The sequence below is a fragment of the Stenella coeruleoalba genome (genome assembly GCF_951394435.1).
Source record: "Stenella coeruleoalba genome assembly, chromosome: 14".
In the NCBI taxonomy this organism is placed as follows: Eukaryota; Metazoa; Chordata; class Mammalia; order Artiodactyla; family Delphinidae; genus Stenella; species Stenella coeruleoalba.
This window is the reverse complement of record NC_137160.1, coordinates 54,596,545-54,620,377: the sequence shown is the minus strand read 5'-3', so window position 1 is coordinate 54,620,377 and position 23,833 is coordinate 54,596,545. Positions and strand designations below refer to the sequence as shown.

At 36.7% G+C, this 23,833-nt stretch overlaps 1 protein-coding gene across 21 annotated transcripts in view; it reads left to right on the top strand.

Annotated features, from left to right (window-relative positions):
- The window catches only part of METTL4 (methyltransferase 4, N6-adenosine), a 527,313-nt gene that overhangs the window by 19,423 nt on the left and 484,057 nt on the right, over positions 1-23,833 (top strand). For 18 of the 21 annotated variants that reach the window (XR_013831370.1, XR_013831371.1, XR_013831372.1 and 15 more), the window contains exons 7-8: positions 1,352-1,458; positions 1,840-1,931. Coding sequence is in view for 5 of the 21 variants with exons in the window: in XM_079943109.1 (XP_079799235.1) it covers positions 1,352-1,458; positions 1,840-1,931 (199 nt within the window). In the remaining 16 variants the exon portion in view is untranslated. Of the gene's footprint in view, positions 1-1,351; positions 1,459-1,839; positions 1,932-8,018; positions 10,383-23,833 lie in introns of those variants that run through there. The other 3 variants (XM_079943112.1, XM_079943110.1, XM_079943108.1) reach the window with 1 other exon arrangement.

Genomic DNA, 23,833 nt, shown 5'->3' with positions numbered 1-23,833 from the left:
TAACAGGAATATAAAACTCCATTCCACTCTGTCTATTATGGCGGTTCTTTTATAATCAGAGACTGAGGCCAAAGTCACGAAAAGGTTACCTTCTGAAATCAAAACCAGTAAAATGCTAATACATGAAAACTAAGACTGTTCATTTCTGGTAGTAATCAGTTCTATGAGATGGTATGATATGACTATAGCTTAAAACAAAAATATGTTTTATGAAATACTTATTAGGTAATTGAACATATTGTTATATCAGAAGGAGTAATCTGCATTGAGTATAAAGGATATCCAAAGAATAAGAATTTGCCAGTGTTTATACAGTGCTGTGTGGAATAGATGCTGTTTCTCGTGGGCCCTAGAGGTGATAAAAGGACTTGGTTTTTTAGATACCTCGATATAGGGTAAAGGGTTCCACAGAGAATAGATATGAATATTCTGATAGTGAAAATATTTTCTTCAATGCTTAATTAATGATTTTATATTGTTATTATAAATTGTGTTTTGAGTTTGATTAGCTAAAGTGAGTCTTTGGGAGTCTGATCACTCCAGGATGAAATGATAAGATTGAATTTCTGGATTTATAATGCCAAGAAATTGGACCACGTATTGTCTATCTCATCAATCCCTGAGCTTCCTTCATTATTAATTTTAGCTCTGACAGTATTTAATGCCATTGTTTCCTATAAGTAAAGGAAAATACTGTATTGTAATTGACTTAGTCACATTGCCAGTAATAGGTAAATGTTATTTGAACAAATAAATGAATTAATGATGGCATGGTTTCCAATAATAAATTTTAATGAAAAATAGAGGTTCTTGTGTGCAAGATGATAAAATGATACTTAAAATTTTTTAGTCCTTCATAGCTGCCTTGTCCATTATGGTAGTCACTAGCAGTATGTAGCTCTTCAGCACTTGAAATGTGGCTAGTCCAAATTGAGACGTGGTGCTAAATGTAAAATATAAGTGTTTTGGATTTAAAAGACTTAGTATGAAAGAAAGAATATAACATACCTCAATAATTTTTTGAATTGATTACATATTGAAATGGTAATATTTTAGATATGTTAGGTTAAATTAAAAATAATTAAAAATTATTTAAAACTTAAAATACAATTAAAATTAATTTTGCCTCATTCTTTTTGCTTTTTTAAATGTTGGTACTAGAAAATCTAAATTACATGTGTGGCTTAAACTTGTGGCCCACATTATATTTTTATTGGACTGCGGTAGCCTTGAGGTTTAATACTTCCTTTTCTTTGGTGAAAATTGTATAGTGGTAGAAAAAAAACCCAATCCTTTTCCTGGATATTTACAGATGTATGGGTTGTTTTTGTTTTTGACTCCTTTTTATCAGATCACCAGTTCAGGAGAGTTTGTGTTCCCATTAGATTCTCCACACAAAAAGCCTTACGAAGGTCTTATACTGGGAAGAGTTCGAGAAAAAGCTGCTTTACCATTAAGGTAGGAAAGGTGATTTTTCAAAATTGTATAAATGTATTGATTTTAAGGCTTTTAAAAGTTATTAATACAGTGATCATTAGTTTTTGTTAATTTTTACATTTTTGAAAATCTGAAAATGGCCGAGATAAGTGTGAATGGTACGGCACATGAAATTTTATATTATCTTTTGCTTTATCTAATATGTAAGAGTCATTATTGTAGAAAAGGAAACTATCTGAAATTTCTTAATACTTATGTTGTTGATTTCCATTATTTCTATTCTTAAATTTATTATAAATTCAGATACTATTGGAAAGTTGAAAAAAAATCAAGGCAACTGTGGCTTATATGTAAAAAATTGTCCTCTAAAATATAATTTACGTTTTTGTTCTGTTTTAATAGGAATGCAGATGTAAAAGAGCTCCCCATTCCAGATCACAAGTTAATTGTCAGTGTGCCCTGTACGCTTCACTCACATAAGCCACCTCTTGCTGGTATGTTTTTATAAAATAGTTATGACTTATGTGAAATTGACAAAAGGGTTGAATGTATTGATAGTATTTGAATAGTCTAGAAATTTGGAAATTAAATCAGATATATGTTATTTTAATTAATATTCTAAAATCATATAGCAGAATTTATGGAATAGAGAATAGGTTTTTTTTTGCTACAGAAAGCTTTATTGTTTCCAGTTGGTCCGTAGCTTGGGAGAGGGCTCCAGGCAGTTACATAGCTGCCTAGTGGCAGCAGGGAGAGGCTCAGGCAGAGGCCCTGAGACCAGGAGGTGGAATCGGGCCCTCAAGGGCCGCTGGGCTCGAAGGCTACTACTGGTCCTAAGTACTCGCCTAGCCCTGGCTGGGGGCCGGCCAGCCTGCAGAGGTTGGTCAGGTGGTCATCCATCTTCTTGAGTCTCACCTCCTTATCCAGGAGGTGGCTCCCCAGGAAGGCACAGAGATGGTCTGTGTGGGAAGAACCCAGGGCATGCAAACCCAAAAGGGCCTGTTTCAGGTTCTTCTCCGAGCCCATGGCAGCTTCTGTGGCGTCCAGGGCTTTGCCCCGCTCATCTTGGGGCGGCTTCGGCATGTCCCGGAAGAGGGCGCTGCTGCCACACTGGTTTTGCATCTTGGAGAGGTGCTGGGCCAACCCGCTGAAGGAGGCAGGGCCCTGGCCCTCCAGAGCCGCATTGTGGCGCTCGGAGCAGAAGCCCAGAGAGAGGTAGGTGTAGCAGGCCCGCGGATGCAGGTCCACCAGGCGGGTGACCGCACCCTCCACTTGGGTGGAATAATTCTCACGAATCTGGGAGGTCATCGTGGGTGGCACTAAGGAGCTGACCGCAAAAGTGGTGTTGCTTGGTCCCAGAGGTCGCAACTGGAAAAGAGTCTGGAGGGTGGCTGGTGGTTGGAAAAAGGGTCTGTTATGTTAAAACACTGTTGAAGTGGAGACGGAGCCGCGTGACCACCCAGTGCACCCATGCAGATTAGTCCTACATTACCTCAGCCTTTCCTCTTCGCCATTTTTTAGGTTCCCCTTACTAACTGGGTTGTTATCCCATCACTGCCCTCAGCAGAATGAAGACTGATGGTGCATGTGAGGACTAGTTCTGCTAGGTGCTTTATTGTAGTCTCAGGGTTCTATCCCTTGCTGGCTCTAAAGCCAAGAGCGCAGAAAGCAGTCAGAGAGATGGTCAAGTATCAAGAAGCATCAGTTGGCAAAGGGATGTTTCTGAGGATGGAATCCTTTGGCTAACGGTAAGCCAGACAGGGCTGCAAAAAAAAAAAAAAAAAAGAATTCCCTTGATAGTTGGTAGACACTCTCAGTTTTATGTTGAGTTGGTGTTGCTTTTCTGAACCATTGGAAAGGTAATTGCTGCAGCCTGCAATTCTTACTAGTCTTAATGCTTTAGTATAATGTCCATCATTTAATGAAACTAAGCAGCAAGGAATAGTGGAAAGCTTTAGCTTTTCAGATTGACTAACATGAGTTTGAATCCTGGTTCTGCTACTTGAGCAAGTTACTCTAATAATTTTCCACCTGAAAGTCGACATTGGAAGGGGGAATAATGATATTTAATCTTTCAGAGTTGTGAGGATTGTTTATATTTGAAATTCTGTAGCATATAGTAGAAGATCAGTAAATGCTAAATTTTTCAAGTGAAAGAATAAAAAAATAGGAATGTAATAGGAATAGGAATATGAGAGATACTGAATTTGACATTCAAAGTTTACTGTTAAAATTTTTTCTTTAGAAATATATATTTTATTAATTTGGTGGTCCTGGCTTAAATAAACCAAAACTTTCAAGCTGCCACTCAGGAAGACTATAGGCTATCAGCTTATCACCTGATTTTGCAGAATATGGGATAATTCATGAGCTAGGATACATAGAAAGGTGAATTCAAATTCCCAAGAGAATGCTTATTGGTAGCATTTAAGATTTCTATTATCTTAAATTGCTTATACTGAGAGTCTTTAGTGTTAATTCATTTGAGAAATGTTCAGATGTCTACCTGTTGATCCATTCTTTGACTTAGAGGGATTCTTAGTGAATAATTGCCTGTAAACTTTGGACTGTTATAGATTCTTTAATGCAGTAAACATTTGACTTAAATGACAAGTGTAGCTGTACTGTTCTTTGAGAAAAAAATTATGTTTGCCACCAGTTATACTCATTGGAGGAAATCTAATTTGTATTCTTCTCATTTGAATTTTCTTTATCATTTGGTGAGTACCAAAGCTTAATTTAGGGTTTGTCTTAGGGCTTATTTTTTTACTTTTAAAAATCCAGGCGCCAGACCCAAAAAACCTTTCATTCCCAAATGATAGTTAAACTATTTCTTAATTCATTTTACATAGATTATGTTTAAAGAGTAGTCTTAAGATATAAGGTTTTAGGGCTTCCCTGGTGGCGCAGTGGTTGAGAGTCCGCCTGCCGATGCAGGGGAAACGGGTTCGTGCCCCGGTCCGGGAGGATCCCACATGCCGTGGAGCGGCTGGGCCCATGAGCCATGGCCCCTGAGCCTGCGCGTCCGGAGCCTGTGCTCTGCAACGGGAGAGGCCACAACAGAGAGGCCCGCGTACCGCAAAACAAACAAACAAAAAAGAAACAAAATATAAGGTTTTATAAAATAGTGAGTAAAATTAGTCTTTTATTAATACTAATAAAAATTAGTACATATTACGGCCTGTAGTTATGAAGTGCAGTTCTGCTGTGTTCCCAGTAGAGCGCAGCACAAACACATTTTCAGCATTGAGAATATTTAAAAAGAAAAGTTAGATTTTGGGGGGGAAAATCTTGTGTGACTCAATATATGTTATTCTTATGTTTTGGTTAAGTACTGGTAGACAAGAAGTATTTATAATCCTTTATTTTTGAGTTCATGTTACTGGATAGCAAGTGCCTGTATTTTGGATACAGAGCCACACAAAGCCATCAGAAAGCAACTTGCAGATTTCTGCAGTATATTTTACTCTGAAGTGAGAGAGTGGCATGGACATATATACACTACCAAATGTAAAATAGATAGCTAGTGGGAAGCAGCTGCATAGCACAGAGAGATCAGCTCAGTGCTTTGTGTCCACCTAGAGGGGTGGGATAGGGAGAGTGGGAGGGAGGTGCAAGAGGGAGGGGATATTGGGATATATGTATATATGTAGCTAATTCACTTTGTGATACAGCAGAAACTAACACAACATTGTAAAGCAATTATACTCCAATAAAGATGTTAAAAATAAATAAAAATAAATAAAATAGTATTTTACTCTGAATCATAACCCTAGGATTTGGGATAATACATGTTCTCTATATAATGCTTAGAACTTTTACATGTAAATGTTCTTAAACTGCTTTATGCCAATTCACAAAATGAAATGTTCTCTCTTTTGCTTCTAGAAACACCAATTTTTTTCTTTTAACAAGTTTTAATTTGTTATTTCTACTGCAAAATGTAAAAAACACCAAATTGGAAGCATATTCTGTTTCAAAATGAGACATTTACTCTTTTTAAGTTTTGAAATTTCTTCCTATAGACTGAAACATAAGCCAACAATAGCTATGGCTTATAACCTAACATAAATGTATAATATTTTAAGTTTAAAGATTTAAGGTAGGAAAATCATGAAATAAAAGTATTTGAATGAAAATTTTGTTTTTCATATTGTACCTTAGAGGAATTTCTACTCCTTTTTACTACTTTACTCGCAACAATTTGTATCTGAACAGTTAAATATAGTTTGATGAGATTTTATGCACTGACATTTGAGCCGCTTTTCCCCCAGCCATGCCCTTTGCTCCCAAGCAGAAGGGGAATGACGGGCTATGTATGAATTACTTCTTCTCCATTGGTTACAAGTATGTTTTACTAATGCCAGATGTTATGTAATTATTTATATATATTGGCATACTCACATTTAAATTTATACATTTGAATTTGCTTTTTTAAAATTGAGATAATTGACATATAACATTGTATTAGTTTTAGGTGTACAACATAGTGATTCAAGATATATATACATATTCACTGATCACAATAAGCCTATACATGGTTACAAAATTTTTTTCCTGTGATGAGAACTTTTAAGATCTCGCATTTTCTTTTAAATTGATATTTAAAATTAGTAAGAATAAAATATTCCCATTAATTTCCTTCTATTTCTTTTGCTTTGTTTTGAAATTAAACATATGTGGTTAACAGTACAAAAACATTACTCCTTGATTTTCTGTGTTTCTCAGCTAGAAAGGAAAAAAGCCATGCAGAAATGTGTTCCATTGATAAAGTAGAAGGTGATAAATGGGTTTAGGTTTCATGTATTTTTCCACTCCAAGTACCTGGCCATCTTTTTCTATTAGCTAGTGAACTCTTAGAAGACATGGATATCTGTTTCTTTTGTTAAGTCCCATAGCACTTATAATGGGTGCTCAGAAATAGTAAACATTAAAAAAATTTTTTATTTATTTATTTATCTAGGCTGTGCCAGGTCTTAGTTGTGGCATGCAGGCTTCTTAGTTGCGGCATGCATGCAGGATCTTGTTCCCCGACCAGGGATCAAACCTGGTCTCCCTGCATTGGGAGCACAGAGTCTTACCCACTGGACCACCAGGGAAGTCCCTCAGAAATAGTAAACATTATTGACTGGCTGATTCCAGTTTAGACTCCAGTTTAAAATTCCAAAATAGAGTTGCTAACATCTTTGTACCAAAGAACTGAACAAGCAGAAACAAGAAAACAAAACCTTGCCTTCAGTATAACCTTAGACGACATTAAAAGTGAATTGAGGCCAGTAAGGCATTGAATTCATGGGGCAAAAATGGAAAAGTGATATAAAAGTTTATTGTTCTAAGACTCTGGGGAAATTTTTCTCACTCAAGTTTAATAGCATTTAATTATATACTTATGAAAGGACTAGAAGTCTCATGTAAGCATCACCTAGAAGCTATCAAAGCCCAGATTTGAGTTTGGTGAGTTATAGACAATGAATACTTTAAATTCTTTGATTTTTGATAATCAGGACCAGTGCTTTCAGACAGATGAACAATTATTTTACTGTGAGATCATCTGAAGAACATGAAATATACATTTTTTAATATATTATCTTTCACATCTAACTTATATCAAGTATTTCTAAGGAATCCTTATCATTACTAAAGGGAATTTGATGGGTTTCTCCCAAGCTCAATCTTATATAGCAATTAAGAACTATATTTTGCCAGTTCCAGTGACTTTTCATCCCTGAATTGTTATTTTCATACTCGGTTCCTGTCGTAGAATATACATATATCAAAAAAATATAGCTAACCAGCAACGTGATCAAGGTTAAATTGATTTAAATATTTGTTATTCAAATGAGCATGTGCTTAAAAAAAAGCTTCTACGGTATTCTCTTTTTTTCTGTTAGTGTAGATCACAGCTGTTTAGCCAAGGTATAGATGAGATGCCATTTTCCTAACAAAATATAATTTTCAGTAGTTATGAATACATTGAATAAGGAATACTTAACTGTGGAAATAATATGGTGAAATTTTAGGTAAAGAAAGATCTGTAATTTGGAAGTGAAGGAGTGTTCTCAGTACTACCAAGTTATAGCTGAGGAGGTAGAGTTATTTGTTAGATATATGTTCTGAATATTTCTCTGTGTTTCCAACTCTTACACTAAAGTATGTTTTTGCAGAGACTTATGTTTTATCTTAGTTTTTAAAGTGAGTTGTCTTTGTATTGTTCCTATAGACTTTTTTTCATGCATGGATTACATTTATTAAAAAATAAATTAAGTTAGTACTCAGGAGCTATGTCAGCATTATTGGAAGACTGAAAAGTTACCGATGTGGGTGTTAAAATCTACAAATGAAAACTGATAAATCAGGACTGTTGAAAGTGCTGATGGTATTGTTCCCAATCTCAAGGGTGTTTATTTCAAATGACTTTCTAACTATAAATAGTAAAGCCTGTGATGAAATCCTTGAAATTAACTTGCCTTTTTTTTTTTTTAAGGAAACATCCCTGCTTTTCTACTCTTTACTGCTAAAGGAAATTGATTCCTTCCTTAATAATAATTTTCGTGTTATTTTCTCTTTTTTTTTCTGGACAGAGGTTCTAAAAGACTATATCAAGCCAGAGGGGGAATGTTTGGAATTGTTTGCTCGAAATTTACAGCCAGGTTGGACTAGTTGGGGCAATGAAGTTCTCAAATTCCAACATGTGGATTATTTTGTTGCCCTGGAGTCTAAAAGTTGACTATGTTCTTAAAATTGTGTTTTTCTTCAGTTTTTCCTCACTCCTTCTCTGTTCATTCTAATAGAGTTTTCCTTTTATTACCAACCAGTATGCTTAGAGATGTAAACAGGACTTGGTTTTTCAGCAAAATGATTAGAAGTGACTAGCTGTCATATAATTTTGAGATGAATTTTACTTCAGTTGCACTAGTATTTCACATTATTCTGGGCTCTACAAATAAAGAGGTAAGCAGTTAGAACGATGGCAAGACTTTGTTACTGAAAAAGTTCAGAAAGCATGCACTATGGACCTGAAATCACAATTCTATATATGGGTGTGTTTTGTTTGGCCCATATGGTGTTGTAAAAAAAATTGGAGCCATCATTCTAAAAAATCAGGAAATTTCACATAATAAGTCCATATTTCTGCCTTTCTTTAAACGTCAGAAACTCTGGCTACACTGCAGCCTGTGTTCTTTCCTGGCATCAGTCTGTGGGACCCAGTGGTGGCAGCTTATTTGGGAAGGGCCATGTACTCTCCAGTTTACCACAGTAACCCTTGTCCCATGCCACTCACTTATATTGTCTTCCTGACCCCTGTACAACCTGAATTTAGAACATCTAGTATACTGCTACATTCTGGAAAATGTATTCAAAGACCTGCTAAGTACTGCATCATTGTATTGAGTTCATGAAACATTTTTTGGAGGGTTTTAAATTTCATTCAGGGTCACTTTTCAATTACTTTTTAGTTTTGCTTGTTTTTCTAGAAGAAAAATAAATTCTTAATAATGTCAGAAAGTAAACACTGCTTGGACTTAATTGATATTTATAGAACATTCCATCCAAAAGCAGCAGGATACACATTCTTCTCAAGTGCACATGGAACATTCTCCAGGATAGATCACATGCTGGGCCACAAAGCAAACCTTGGTAAATTTAAGAAAATTGAAATCATATCAAGCATCCTTTCCAACCACACTGCTATGAGATTAGAAATCAACTACAAGGAAAAAACTGTAGAAAACACAAACATGGGACTTCCCTGGTGGTGCAGTGGTTAAGAATCTGCCTGCCAATGCAGAGGACATGGGTTCAAGCCCTGGTCCGGGAAGATCCCACATGCTGTGGAGCAACTAAGCCCATGTGCCATAACTACTAAGCCTGCATTCTAGAGCCCATGAGCCACAACTACTGAGTCTGTGTGCCACAACTACTGAAGCCCGATCACCTAGAGCCAGTGCTCTGCAACAAGAGAAGCCACCACAATGAGAAGCCTGTGCACTGCAAAGAAGAGTAGCCCCTGCTCACTGCAACTAGAGAAAGCCTGCATGAAGCAATGAAGACCCAACAGAGCCAAAAATAAATAAATAAATAAGTAAATATTTGGGAAAAAAACCCCACAAACATGTGGAGGTTGAACAATGTTACTAAACAACCAATGGATCACCTAAGAAAGAGGAAATAAAAAAATACTTAGAGACAAATGAAAACAAAAACATGACAATACAAAACCTTTGGGATACAGCAAAAGCAATTCTAAGAGGGAAGTTTATGCCAATACAATCTTACCTCAGGAAACGAAAAATCTCAACTAAACAACATAACCTTACACCTAAAGCAACTAGAGAGAAAAGAACAAACAAAAACAAAGTTAGTAGAAGGAAAGAAATCATAAAGATCAGAGCAGAAATAAATAGAGATGAACAAAACAATAGAAAAGATAAGTGAAACTAAAATCTTGTTCTTTGAAAGGATAAACAAAATTGATAAACCTTTAGATTCATCAAGAAAAAAGGGAAAGGGCTCAAATCAATAAAATTAGAAGTGAAAAAGGAGAAGTTACAACTGACACCACAGAAATACAAAGGAATCATAAGAGACTACTACAAGCAACTATATGCCAATGAAATGGACAACCTGGAAGAAATGCCCAAATTCTTAGAAAGGTACAATCTTTCAAGACTAAACCATGAAGAACAGACCAATCACAGACCAATATGAGCAGACCAATCACAAGTACTGAAATTGAAACTGTGATTAAAAAACTTCCGACAAACAAAAGTTCAGGACCAGATGAATTCTATCTATCACAGGTGAATTCTGTCAAACACTTAGAAAAGAGTTAACACTTATACTTCTGAAACTATTCCAAAAAATTACAGAGGCAGGAAAACTCCCAAACTCATTCTGTGAGGCCACCATCGCCCTGATACCAAAACAAGACAAAGATACTACAAAAAAAGAGAAAATTACAGGTCAATATCATTGATGAACATAAATACAAAAATCCTCAACAAAATACTGGCAAACCTAATCCAACAATACGTTAAAGGGTTCATACACCATGGTCAAGTGGGATTTATCCTAGGGATGCAAGGATTTTTCAATATCCTCAAATCAATTAGTGTGGTACACCACATCAACAAACTGCAGAATAAAAACCATGTGATCATCTCACAATAGATGCAGAAAAAGCTTTCAACAAAATTCAACACCCATTTATGATAAAAACTCTCCAGAAAATGGGCATAGAGGGAACCTACCTCAACATAATACAGGCCATATATGACAAACCCACAGCTAACATCATCCTTAGTGGTGATAAGCTGGCCGCATTTCCTCTAAGATCAGTGAGATCAGGCTGACAGAATTTCCTCTAAGATCAGGAACAAGACAAGGATGTTCACTGTCACCACTTGTATTCAACATAGTTTTGGAAGTCCTAGCCATGGCAATCAGAGAAGAAAAAAAAACCCCAAAACCAAAGAAATCCAAATTGGAAAAGAAGTGAAACTGTCACTGTTTACAGAAAATCCTAAAGATGCTACCAGAAAACTACTAGAGTTCCTCAATGAATTTGGTAAGGTTGCAGGATACAAAATTAATACACAGAAATCTGTTGCATCTCTATACACTAACAATGAAAGATTGGAAAGAGAAATTAAGGAAACAATCCCATTTGCCATTGCATCAAAATAATAAAATACCTAGGAGACAAAAGGCCTGTACTCTGAAAACTATAAGATGCTGATGAAAGAAATGGAATATGATACAAACAGATGGAAAGATATAATGTGTTCTTGGATTGGAAAAATCAGTATTGTCAAAATGGCTATACTACCCAAGGCAGCTACAGATTCATTGCAATCCTTGTCAAATTACCAATGGAATTTTTCATGGAACTAGAACAAAAATTTTAGAATTTGTATGGAAACACAAAAGACCCCTAATAGCCAAAGTAATTCTGAGAAAGAAAAATGGGGCTGGAGGAACCAGGCTCCCTGACTTCAAACTATACTACAAAGCTGCAGTAATCAAAACAGTATGGTGCTGGCACAAAAACAGAAATATAGATTAATGGAACAAGATAGAATGCCTAGAAATAAACCCATGCACCTATGGTCAATTGATCTATGACGAAGATGGAAAGAATATACAATGGAGAAAAGACAGTCTCTTCAATAACTGGTGCTGGGAAAACAGCTACATGTAAAAGAATGAAATTAGAACATTCTCTAACACTATACACAAAAAAAAAATGGATTAAAGGCCTAAATGTAAGACCAGATACTATAAAACTCTTAGAGGAAAACATAGGTGGAACACTCTGACATAAATTATAGAAATATCTATTTGTATCCACCTCCTAGAGTAATGAAAATAAAAACAAAAATACACAAATGGGGCCTAATTAAACTTAAAAGCCTTTTCACAGCAAAGGAAATCATAAACAAAATGAAAAGACAACCCACAGAAAGGGAGAATATCTTTGCAAACAAAGTGACCGACAAGGGATTAATCTCCAGAATATACAAATAGCTCATGCAGGTCAATATCAAAAAAACAAAAACAACCCAATCAAAAAATTGGCAGAAGATCTAAACAGACATTTCTCCAAAGAAGACATACAGATGGCCAAAAAAACATGAAAAGATGCCCAACTTTGCTAATTATTAGAGAAACGCAAATAAAAGCTACAATGAGGTATCACCTCACACTGGTCAGAATGGCCATCATCAAAAAGTCTACAAACAATAAATGCTGGAGAGGGTGTGGAGAAAGGGGAACCCTCCTATGCTGTTGGTGGGAATGTAAATTGGTACAACCACTATGGAGGACAGTGTGGAAGTTTCCTTAAAAAACTAAAAAAATTAATAGAACTACCATATGATCTAGCAATCCCACTCCTGGGCATATATCTGGAGAAAACCATAATTCAAAAAGATACATGCACCCCAGTGTTCATTGCAGCACTGTTTACAATAGCCAAGACATGGAAGCAGCCTAAATGTCCATTGACAGAGGAATGGATAAAGAAGATGTGGTAAATATATACAGTGCAATGTTCCTCAGCCATAAAAAAGAATGAGATAATGCCATTTGCAGCAACATGGATGGACCTATAGATTTTACTAAGTGAAGTAAATTGGACAGAGAAAGACAATGATATCACTTATATGTGGACTCTAAAAAGATGATACAAATGAACTTATATACAAAACAGAAAGACTCATTGTTTTCAAAAACAAATTTATGGTTACCAAAGGAGAAAGGTGGGGGGAGGGATAAATTAGGAATTTGGGATTAAGAGATACACACTACTTTATATAAAATAGATAATCAACAAAGACCTACTCTCTAGCACAGGGGACTATACTCAGTGTTCTGTAATAATCTATATGCAAAAAGAATCTGAAAAAGAATGGATATATGTACATATATAACTGAACCACTTTGCTATACACCTGAAACTAATACAACATTGTAAATCAACTATACCCCAATATAAAATAAAAATTAAATTAGAAAATAAAAATTAAAAGAAAGTAACTACTGCTCATGATTGTGAAAATTTTTTAAATATTATTTCCAGATTTTCTACAAATAAATATTTGTTTACTAAGTAAAATATTTTTACTGAAATGGTTCTTTGAAAAGCATGCTGATTTATTACATATGAGCTTTAAAATTTTTTTTGAGGTATACTTTTCACATAATAAAATTCTCCAATTATCAGTGTCGAATTCAATGAGTTTTGAAAGCATACATATATATCTACCACCATAATCATGATATAGAACATTTCCTTCATCCCCCAAAATTGATATGTCCTTTTGCAGTCAGTCCCATCCTCCCACCCTTGGCCCTTGGCAAATGATTTGTTTTGTATCATTAGTTTTGCTTTCTTAGAATTTCATATAAATGGAATCATAGAATATGTAATCTATTGTGTTTGGCCTTTCACTTACAGTTTTGAGAAAAGAGTTTATTTATAGATTTTCTACAAATATTTATCTACTAAGTAAAATGTTACATTGAAATGATTATCTGTCAAGTTTGCCAATTTATTTACTGATTTTGCCAAATAAAATTGTTATTTTTGAAGTTTGTTCATTCTTTGAGTATGTGAATATCAGAGGCTTAACTTTGAGCCTTGCTTTAGTTGCTGCCTTTGCTCTATCCTCACTGTAGGCTCTATCTACCTTGTCCTGGTCTAGTTATCCAAATTCTATGGCTCAAACTCACTCTTACCAGAAAACTGTAGGCCCCCAAATCTTACCTTTTCAGGCTTGGTACTCTAGAGACGTATATTTAGCGAATTTGTGTTTTCAGCTTCAGTGAGACTTGGATTTTGTACTGATTGTGATTCAGAGGAGGATTATAATCACCTTCAATGGCTTTCCCTTCCTTGAAGATGCTGCTCAATTTACCTCATTTGACATATCATGTACCGTTGGCTTACCACATGCTGGGAAGCACCACAGCATTGTTGGCATGGTTTTCTGGTTACCAGAGTTCTTTTACTTCAATTATATCACTTTATTCTCAAAGCAGTCTTATGAAGTTGTAGTTATAATGAGAGAACATGTTCATAGAGGTGAACTGACATGGCTAATAAGTGAACCAAGACTTGAATTCTATTCTGTTTCCTAAATTAAGACACTTTATGTTGTACCATGTTTGCTAATGAACCTGAGATCTTAATAGGCTCATCAGCTGCTAATCAGAGGATCCACTGTTTGGCCTGAAGCAAATTTAGAATGGTTCATATGTAGTCATCCAAACATACCTTTCTCAGTATGTGATATCATCAGTCTTGGATTATTAACACAGTATTTTTTGTTAGAGATTTTAGTGACATTAGTTGAACTGATATCCTGAGTGCAACTCAGAATCACTCAGAATCAGATAGCCTGCTAAACCCTTGGACATAAGCTGTGAGCACATTTACCATGCAATTGTATTTACCTCAATCAGCTTAGCCATTTTAAATTTAACATTTTTAAGGAAGCCCTTCTGCAAGATACAGACTTGGACTTGAAGGTGGTTGTTCAAATTGTTAGATTAAGTAACATAAGTACAGGTGCAAATTATTTAATGCACCATGGTTATCTGCTATCAGGGTATAGACAACCCAAAACTCCACTGAGGGTCTTAATTAAATTCATGGCTCTATTTTTTAAAACTTCATTGATTTTTGGCTGCGTTGGGTCTTGTTTCTGCACGCGGGTTTTCTCTCTAGTTGCCACGAGCGGGGACTGCTCTTCGTTGCGGTGCGCGGGCTTCTCATTGCGGTGGCTTCTCTGTTGCGGAGCACAGGCTCTAGGCATGTGGGCTTCAGTCGTTGTGGCACACGGGCTAGGTAGTTGTGGCTTGCGGGCTCTAGAGCGCAGGCTCAGTAGTTGTGCCTCACGGGCTTAGTTGCTCTGTGGCATGTGGGATCTTCCTGGACCAGGGCTCGAACCCGTGTCCCCTGCATTGGCAGGCAGATTCCTAGCCACTGTGCCACCAGGGAAGTCCAAATTCATGGCTCTATTGACCAGTCTGCTCCAGCTTGAAAGCAAGTCAATACCAGAATACCATGATAATTACATTAAATATTTTCCTCTAAATATTCCTAGGAGTTAACCTAGGTTTTCTAGGGCTTCTGTGAACTTGAGTGAACTTGTTGGACTTTTTCAGTATCAGTCCAAATTCTTGGGACTATATAAAAACAAATTGATCTCTAGGAGTGGAGACCATGAGAAAAATTTTTTTCGTCAACTTTTTCTGATTAGACTTTGTACTAATTATCAGATAACTGTGACATGACAATGGGATAACTTTGGATGACTAAGGCAAATGAATGGTCATTTGCAGTGTTAAAATCATTTTTGGTCAATATCTTTAAGGAAAAACATATGGTACTTAGCTTGATTTTTAGCTGCTTCTCCCAACATTCCCATATATGCCTTAAATGTTAGTCTAACTGGATATTTGCTTTTACCTGAATTTAGGACTCTGCTTTTGCTCATGGACCTTCCTCTGTCAGGAAAAAAACTAGGCTTTGGGATCAGCTGGATCTATATATTGAGTCGTAATATGTGGCTTCTGAGTGAATTTGAATAATTATTTAAACTATGTTTTCCTGTTTTGTTTCCTTTTTTGAGGTTAAGAGGCCTAATCTTTGGACCTTGTAGGATTATTATGAGGATGAGGTGAAATAACGTATGTTAAGTGCCTAGCGTAGGGCCTGGTACCTAGAAGGTATTCAATATATATGCTTATTTCTCTTTATTCACAGTCTTCCTGGCAGCACCTCTTATTTTATTTATTTATTTTTTTAGCACCTCTTATTTTGTGATCCACCTTTTTCTGTCTCCTAAAGGAAAGCCTTTATTCTTTCTTTTAGAGCCACTTTTCACATACATGGATTATCTAGCTAGGTTTTTCCTCACATTTATCAGGAAATCAGAAAGTGGTTTATTCTGTAGGTGGCTCCCTTTTTTTTTTTTTTAAACAATAGATTTTTTCATCTCAGGAGATTATGGGAGGTAGGACAATTTTTTTTTTTTTTTCGGTACGCAGGCCTCTTACTGTTGTGGCCTCTCCCGTTGTGGAGCACAGGCTCCGGACGCGCAGGCTCAGCAGCCATGGCTCATGGGCCCAGCCGCTCCATGGCATGTGGGATCTTCCCGGACCGGGGCACGAACCCGTGTCCCCTGTATCGGCAGGCGGACTCTCAACCACTGCGCCACCAGGGAAGCCCAGGACAATTTTTAATTTATGTTTCTCTTATCAGCATATCTAGAACTGCCAATATTTAATGAATGAATGAATGGACTCTTGGCCTTCAGGTATCTTTGAATTCAATGGAATAGACAAGACTCCTGCAAGAAACCATGAGAGCTTAATAAACCACAGTATACAGTAAACACTAAGCTGGGGAACAGATGGAAAGTGATGCAGAAGTTTAGAGAAGCACATCACTTCGAGGTCACTGAGCAATGTGAGAAATGGAGAACAGGAACCACATGCTGGTTAAATTTTGGTTTATTTTCTAACTCTAGGTAGTGGCTGTAATGATGTTACTAGACAGTAGGCAGCTAAAATGTGCAAGTTCAGAAGAGTTACAAAGGAAGCATTTTGTTCTTTGTAGATTGTAAGCTTTAAAAATTCTTTTTATAGAAATATAGAAGATAGTGCACACAATTTATTTTTTAACTGGAGGCTAAATTAACAGGATTAAAAAAATCTGCTTCTCTGCATTTTCTACCTTTTGAATGAAAATGTTATTTGGGAATCTTTTCTACAGTGTCTAGAAGGCTTACTTTTAACATTTTTACAGCTGTATTGAGGTATAATGATATAAATTGCACATTTTATAACATACAGTTTTATGAGCTTTGACTTATGTATACACTTGTGAATCCACCATCAGAAACAAGATAATAAACACAGTCATCATCTCCTAAGATTTTCTCATGGCCCCTTATAATCCACCTTCCTTAACCACCCTTCCCCATCCTATCCCCAGGCAAGCACTGATCTGTTTTCTGCATCATAGAGTTGTGTGCATTTTCTAGAATTGTACATAGATGAAATCATACAGCAGGTACTCTTACTTATTTTTACCTAGCTTCCTTCACTCAGCGTCATTATTTTGAGATTCTTCCATTTTTTGTGTGTATTGATAATTCATTCCTTTTTATTACTGAGTTGTATTCAGTTGTATGGACATACCATGTGTTACCTATTCATGTACTAGTTTTCTATTGCTGCCATAACAAATTACCACAATCATAATGGCTTGAAACAACACCTATTATTAGCTTATAGTTTTGTAGTTCAGAAGTCTGAGCAGTCTCAGCTGGGTTCACCGCTCAGGATCTCAGAAGGCCAAAAACAAGGCGTTGGCTGGGCTCAGCTCTTATCTGGAAGCTGTAGGGGAAAATCCATTTTCTTTCTTTCTTTCTTTTTTTTTTTTTTAACTTTTGGCCACTCCGTGTGGTTTGCAAGATCTCAGTTCCCCCACCAGGGATTGAACCTGGGCCATGGCAGTGAAAGCACTGAATCCTAACCACTAGACCACCAGGGAACTCCCGGGAAGGATCCATTTTCAAGGTCGTTCAGTTTGATAGCAGAATTCAGTTCTGTTTCTTTGCTGGCTGTTGGCTAGGAGTCAAATCAACTGCTAGAGGCTGCTCTCTGGTCCTTGCCCATGATTCCCTCCATCTTCAAGGTCACAGTAGCACATTGAGTGCTTCTTACCCTTTGGCTCTGTCTGATTTTGCCTTGTGCTGCCATCTAGAGACAATTCTCTGTTTTTAAAGGGCTTTTGTGATTAGATTGGACCCACCTGGATAATCTCCCTTTTGTCATATAGTGTAACATAATCATGGGAGTGATAGTTCATCATGTCACAGGTTCCCACAAAACTCAAAGTGGAGGTTATACAAGTCACTGGGAGTCATTCTTAGAATTTTGCCTAATATGACCCAACCTCTGGCCCACAACGATCCATGCCTGTCCCACAAGTGAAATACATTCAGCTTATCCTAAGGTTCGAAATAGTATCATTCCATCATATAAATTCTACTGGCTTAAAAGTCCCAAATCTCATCATCTAAATCTAAATCAGGTTAGAACAGGCTCTGGTGTAATCCATTAAGTACAGCTCCTGGGCAAAATTCCCTTCAGCTGCCTCCAACACTCCCACAGTAGTTGGATGGGCATAGCATAAGAGTTATAGCTATTCCAGTTGAAAAATAGGGGAGGATGGAAAAAAATAACAATTTTCCTTGTCCAAAGCAGTTAAAAAATCCAGCCAGGTAAACTCCAGGCAGAGTTCTTTGATTAAAGCTTCAAGGCCTGGCAATAATGGGTGGTTCGGAGCTCTGCACTTTGGGTTCTTGGCTCCATCCTCTGATTCTGCTCTCTAGGCTTTTGTTTTCATCTTTTGATTCATTCTTTTCTTTCTTTTTTAAAAAAGTTGAAGTATAGTTGATGTACAGTAATATTATATAAGTTACAGGTGTACAACATAGTGATTCACAATTTTTAAAGGTTATACCACATTTATAGTTATTATAAAATATTGGCTGTATTCCCCATGTTGTACAATAGATCCTTGTAGCTTATTTTATACCTAATAGTTTGAATCATCCTTTTCTATGAAAGGTAGCATGTGTTTACAGCTGAATTATTTTATCAGCCTCCTCCTGTCAGTAGAATTTGGGGGACTTGACAGCCTTTTTTTTTCACTTTATACTCTCTCACGTTCAGTCCACACTGGTATTATGGCTGCTGATATAAAATTCTCAAAAAGCTATGGATCTTGTTTGGAATTCACTCCCATCAGACAAGAGCCAAATCCACAAATCTTTTAAAGATCTCTGTGTTTTGGCTGATGGGCAGTGCTCTTAAACTATCTCAAGGCCCTCTTGATAGAGAAAATCTGTTAGGAAGACGCTTAATCACTTGGAAGGATCTTTTGTGTGGCTGAATACTCTGACCCTTTGATCTTTCCAGGGTTTCAGCAAAGAGTTGTATGGTTACATGCCCAGCCTGAGCCTGTTCTTAATGCCATGATTTCAGAAGCAATCTCTTACTTTTAGCATCTCTTTCCATCTGGATAGGTCGAGAATTTCCCAAATCAGCAAGTCCTGATTCCTTAGCAGTCCTTTCCTCAATTTATCTCCCCTTATATTTTACTATAAGCAGCAAGAAGAAAACAGGGAACACCTTCAACCCTTGGCTTGGAATCTCCTAAGTATTCAAGTTCATCACTTTTGAATTTTCCTTTCTCCTATATAACTGCAGGATATAATTTTGCTAAGTGTTCTGTCTCTACAAGACAAGGATTTCCTTTCTTCTAGTTTCCAAATGCATGTTCCTCTGAGTTCCATTCAGTTCTTTCTGGGTCCTCACCAGCAGTATCTTTAAAGTCCATATTTCTACTAACAGTCTGTTCAAGATTTCCACCATGCTCCTCAAAATCTTCCAGTCTCTCTCTGCCCATTGCCCAATTTCAAAGTCACATTTTAGGTGTTTATCATCATGACACCCCACTTCCAGGTACCAAAATATGTATCAGTTTTCTATTGTTATGTAACAAATTACCATATAGTAGTTTAAAACAACACTATTTATTATTATTATTATTAATTTCACAAATCTGTAGGTAAGAATTCCAGGCAGGCTAAACTGGATTCTTTGCATAGAGTCTCAGGAGGCCAAAGCAAGGAATTGTTGGTCAATCTGGGCTCTTATCTGGGGGCTCTAGGGAATAGACTGCTTCCAAGCTCATTCAGATTGTTGACAAAATTCAGTTCCATGTGGTTGTAGGACTGAGGTCTCTGTTTCCTTCCTGGCTGATAGCAGAGGTGGCTCTCAGCTCCTAGGGGCTGTACCCCCTCCATCTTCAGAGCCAGCAACAGTGTGTCAAATCCTTCCTGTGTTTCCAGTCTCACTGACTTCACCTTCTGCCATCTGCCAGAGAAAACACTCAGCTTTTGAAGGGTTTTGTGATTAATTGGTTCAACTGGATAATCTCCATTTTGCCACATAAGGTAACATAATCATATTCATAGGTTCAGCTCATAATCAGAGAAGAAGAGAGTATATTAGGATGTGGGTTATTGGGGGTCATTCTTAGAATTTTCCTACTATAATTCTTCTGTCGATGGACATTTGTGTTGTTTTTAGTCTGGGGCTATTATAAATAAAGTTTATATGAACATTCCTGTGTGAGTTTTTGTATAGAGGTAAAGGTCAATGTTCTTTTTTTCCCAAATGTATAACCAGTTATTTACAGCACTAATTGCTGATAAATCTTTCTTTTCCACTATTGAGTTGCCTTGGCATCTTTGCTGAAAACAATTGACAAAGATATATGTGTCTATTTCTGGATTCTCAGTTTTGTTCCATTGAATTATGTCTTCATTTATGTCAGTTCCACACTATCATGATTACTGTAGGCTTGAAATCAAGTAAGATCAGTTCACAACCTTTATTCTTCTTTCTTACTTTTGGTCATCACTTAAGAGATATTATCTTTGTATGTAAATTTCCATTTAAAAATTAGTGAAATCAAACAGTTAAGAATGTTTGGCCATTTATATTTCTTTCATGGATCATCAGTAGTTCCTTCTGATTATCCATTTTTCTGATGAGGCATTCATATTTTAAAATTAATTTTTCTAAGGTTTGTATTATAGAAATTTCAAATACATGCAAAATAGAGACAATGATATAATGAAACTTTGTGTATCCATCATCCAACTTCAGTAATTATCAACCTATGGCCAGTTTTGATTAATTCATACCCCTGCCCACTCCTACCTGGATTGTTAAAAAGAACATCTCAGACATCATATTATTCCTTCTGTGGTGTCCTCATTTTACACATGAACAAAGTGAGATTCAGAGAGTTTAAATGATTTGGCCAAGGTCACATGGCTAGTAAGTGGCAAAACTGGGACCTGAATCCCAGTCTGTTTCACTCCAAAGTCAATCAATCTTTCCTCTCTCCCTCCCTCCCTCCCTCTCTCTCTCTCTCTTTCTTTCTTTCTTTCTTCTTTCTATTTTTAAACCACTTCATTGAGGTATGAATGACATGTACAAAGCTGTACATATTTAATGAATACAACTTGATGCGTTTGGGGATAAGCATATACCCATAATACCATCACTACTATCAAGACCATAAACATGTCCATCACCTTCCCAAAATTTTCTCCCACTTCTATTATTGTTATTATTTTGTGTGTGCCTTTGTGTGTGTATTAAGAACACCTAAGATCTACCTACTTAGCAGATTTTTAGTATACAATACAGTATTGTTAGCTCTAGGCACTATGCTGTATAGCAAATCTCAAGAACTTACTTATCTTGCACAACTGAAATTTTGTGCCCTTTGACCATCACCTTCCCATTTCCCCCTCCCTTTTCTGGTAATTGCCAGTGTACTCTCTGCTTCTATGAGTTTGATTATTTTAGATTTCACATATAAGTAAGATCATACAGTATTTATCTTTCTGTCTGGCTTATTTCACCTAGCATAATGTTGTTTTGGCTACTCTAGGTACTTTGAATTACTGTATAAATTTTAGAATCAGGATAATAGTTTCTAGAAAAATACCTACTGGGTTTTGGTTGGAGATAAGTTGAAGCTATTAATCAATCTGGAGACACTTGCCAATATTTCTTTGTGCAGGTGGGGCCCTTCCCCCACCTTCTGCAGCGCCCCTGCATTCTTGGGCATGGTTGAGAAAGCTGAAATTATGCTTCCATGTGGCTGCCTCACTCACTCCTTCACATCCCACATCCTGGACACCATTAGGCGTGCTGCCAAGGTGCCTCACATGTCCTCATCTCACCTCCATACTTCTGCCTGCCATTAATTCTTCTACCCCAGGAAAGGAAAATGGAAAGGGAAAATGGGAAAAGATGGGAAGATGGCAAAGGAAGGGGATCTGGGAAAGGAAGGTAACAAGACTGAAATTTCTGAAACCAAGTAAAGAAAATGCTTAAACAAGCAGTTGGTTAATCAACTGCATCAATGATGCATATGTTTGGAATAAAATGAATGCGCACCAGATTGGTCATTTTAACACAGGTGATTTTAATGGAGTAGCAGTATAAATGTCTAACTGGAGTGAATTAAAGAGATAACAGAGGGGAGGAAGATGGTGAGAATTAATATAAATCATTCTGTTAAGGAATTTTGTTATATAGAATGAGCAGAAAAATGGGAAGTAACTGGAAGCAGCTTTTAATTTAAATGTCTTACTATTTCATTACAAAAAAACCATTGTCGTTCCCAGGACTTACAGGAATGAGTATTTCTTCTAGCTGGGTTTAGGTCATCTGGGGGTAGTATAATCTTGTCCAGTAGAGTGCTATACTTTTTTTTTAACTAACTTAAAAATTTTTTTTTTCTATTTATTTATTATCATTATTATTTTTGGCGGCGTGGCATGTGGGATCCCAGTTCCCCGACCAGGGATCAAATCTGTGCTCCCTGCATTGGGAGTGTGGCATCTCAACCACTGGACTGCCAGGGAAGTCCCTAGAGTGCTATACTTGAAAGAATCAGCACTTACATTTTCACAGAGAATATAGGAAGAACTGTATTAAGAATCAGAAGAACTGGACTGAAGCTGACACAACTTGTTATTGATCCTGGTAAAATCTACTGACATCTCTGGCCTCACCAGCTCACCTCATGTAGTGGTTTTGAGTATCAAAATGAGACTATGTATGTGAAGATATACTGTCTACTTAAACAATAATTTGTTTTTTGTTGTATCCTCAGTGCCTAGAACAGTGGTGTCACCTAGTAGGTCTTCAATAAATATTTGTTGAACAAATAAATGAATATATTTTATTGTACGTTATTTGTACATTAAAGTGAATAAAGCACGATTGCATATTAAATGATTAATGGAAATTAACACAAATCTCTTAATTTCAAGTGAGATACTCTTGCCATTACTAAAAATTGCATTGCTAAATTTACTTTGCGAGAAAGGCAATGTACCACTGCTATTATTATCTTCATAAGAGTGAATTGGTCAATGTAAGTGTTTCACTAAATAGTCTGAGTATTTTCTCAATGTATTCACTAAATATTTTCCAGATATGGAAAAGTTGATGCTTTTATTGATTAAAAAGAACCATTCCATAAATTGTGCATTTTTCCCTTGTATTTCCTTGAGATAGACCAGCTTAGGGGTTATTATGTGGACTATGTAGTTGAGAAGATTAGAATTTGGAGAAGTTAAGTCATTGACCATAGCTTATGGAGCTAACAAGTAATGAAGCCTGAATTACAGACTTTCAATCCTTTGATTACTTCACTTTCAGCTACATCATCAAACTTCTCTTGAAAGGAAGGGGGCATCTAATGGTAGAAGTGAAAGGAGATGCACTAAACATTTTAGGGACGAATTTGCTTTGAAACGACACAACTGAGATTATCTTAGCCTAAAACAGAAGTAACCTATTTCAACATGAACAAGTATGAATGCCATTTTGTCCTGCTAAGTACTGTTCAACTGTCTTCCTGCCGTGAGAATATTTTATGTTGATAAAGAAGCTAGTTTAGGGCTTCCCTGGTGGCGCAGTGGTTGAGAGTCCTCCTGCCGATGCAGGGGACACCGGTTCGTGCCTAGTCCGGGAAGATCCCACATGCCGCGGAGCGTCTGGGTCCGTGAGCCATGCATGGCCGCTGAGCCTGCGCTTCCGGAGCCTGTGCTCCGCAACGGGAGAGGCCACAGCAGCGAGAGGCCTGCGTACCGCAAAAAAAAAAAAAAAAAAAAAAAAAAAAAAAAAATCTAGTGTAAAAATAAGAGATACACTACCTACATAATTATTTCTAGGTCTCACAACAATCCTGAAAGGAAGCTATTGTTATTGCTGTTTT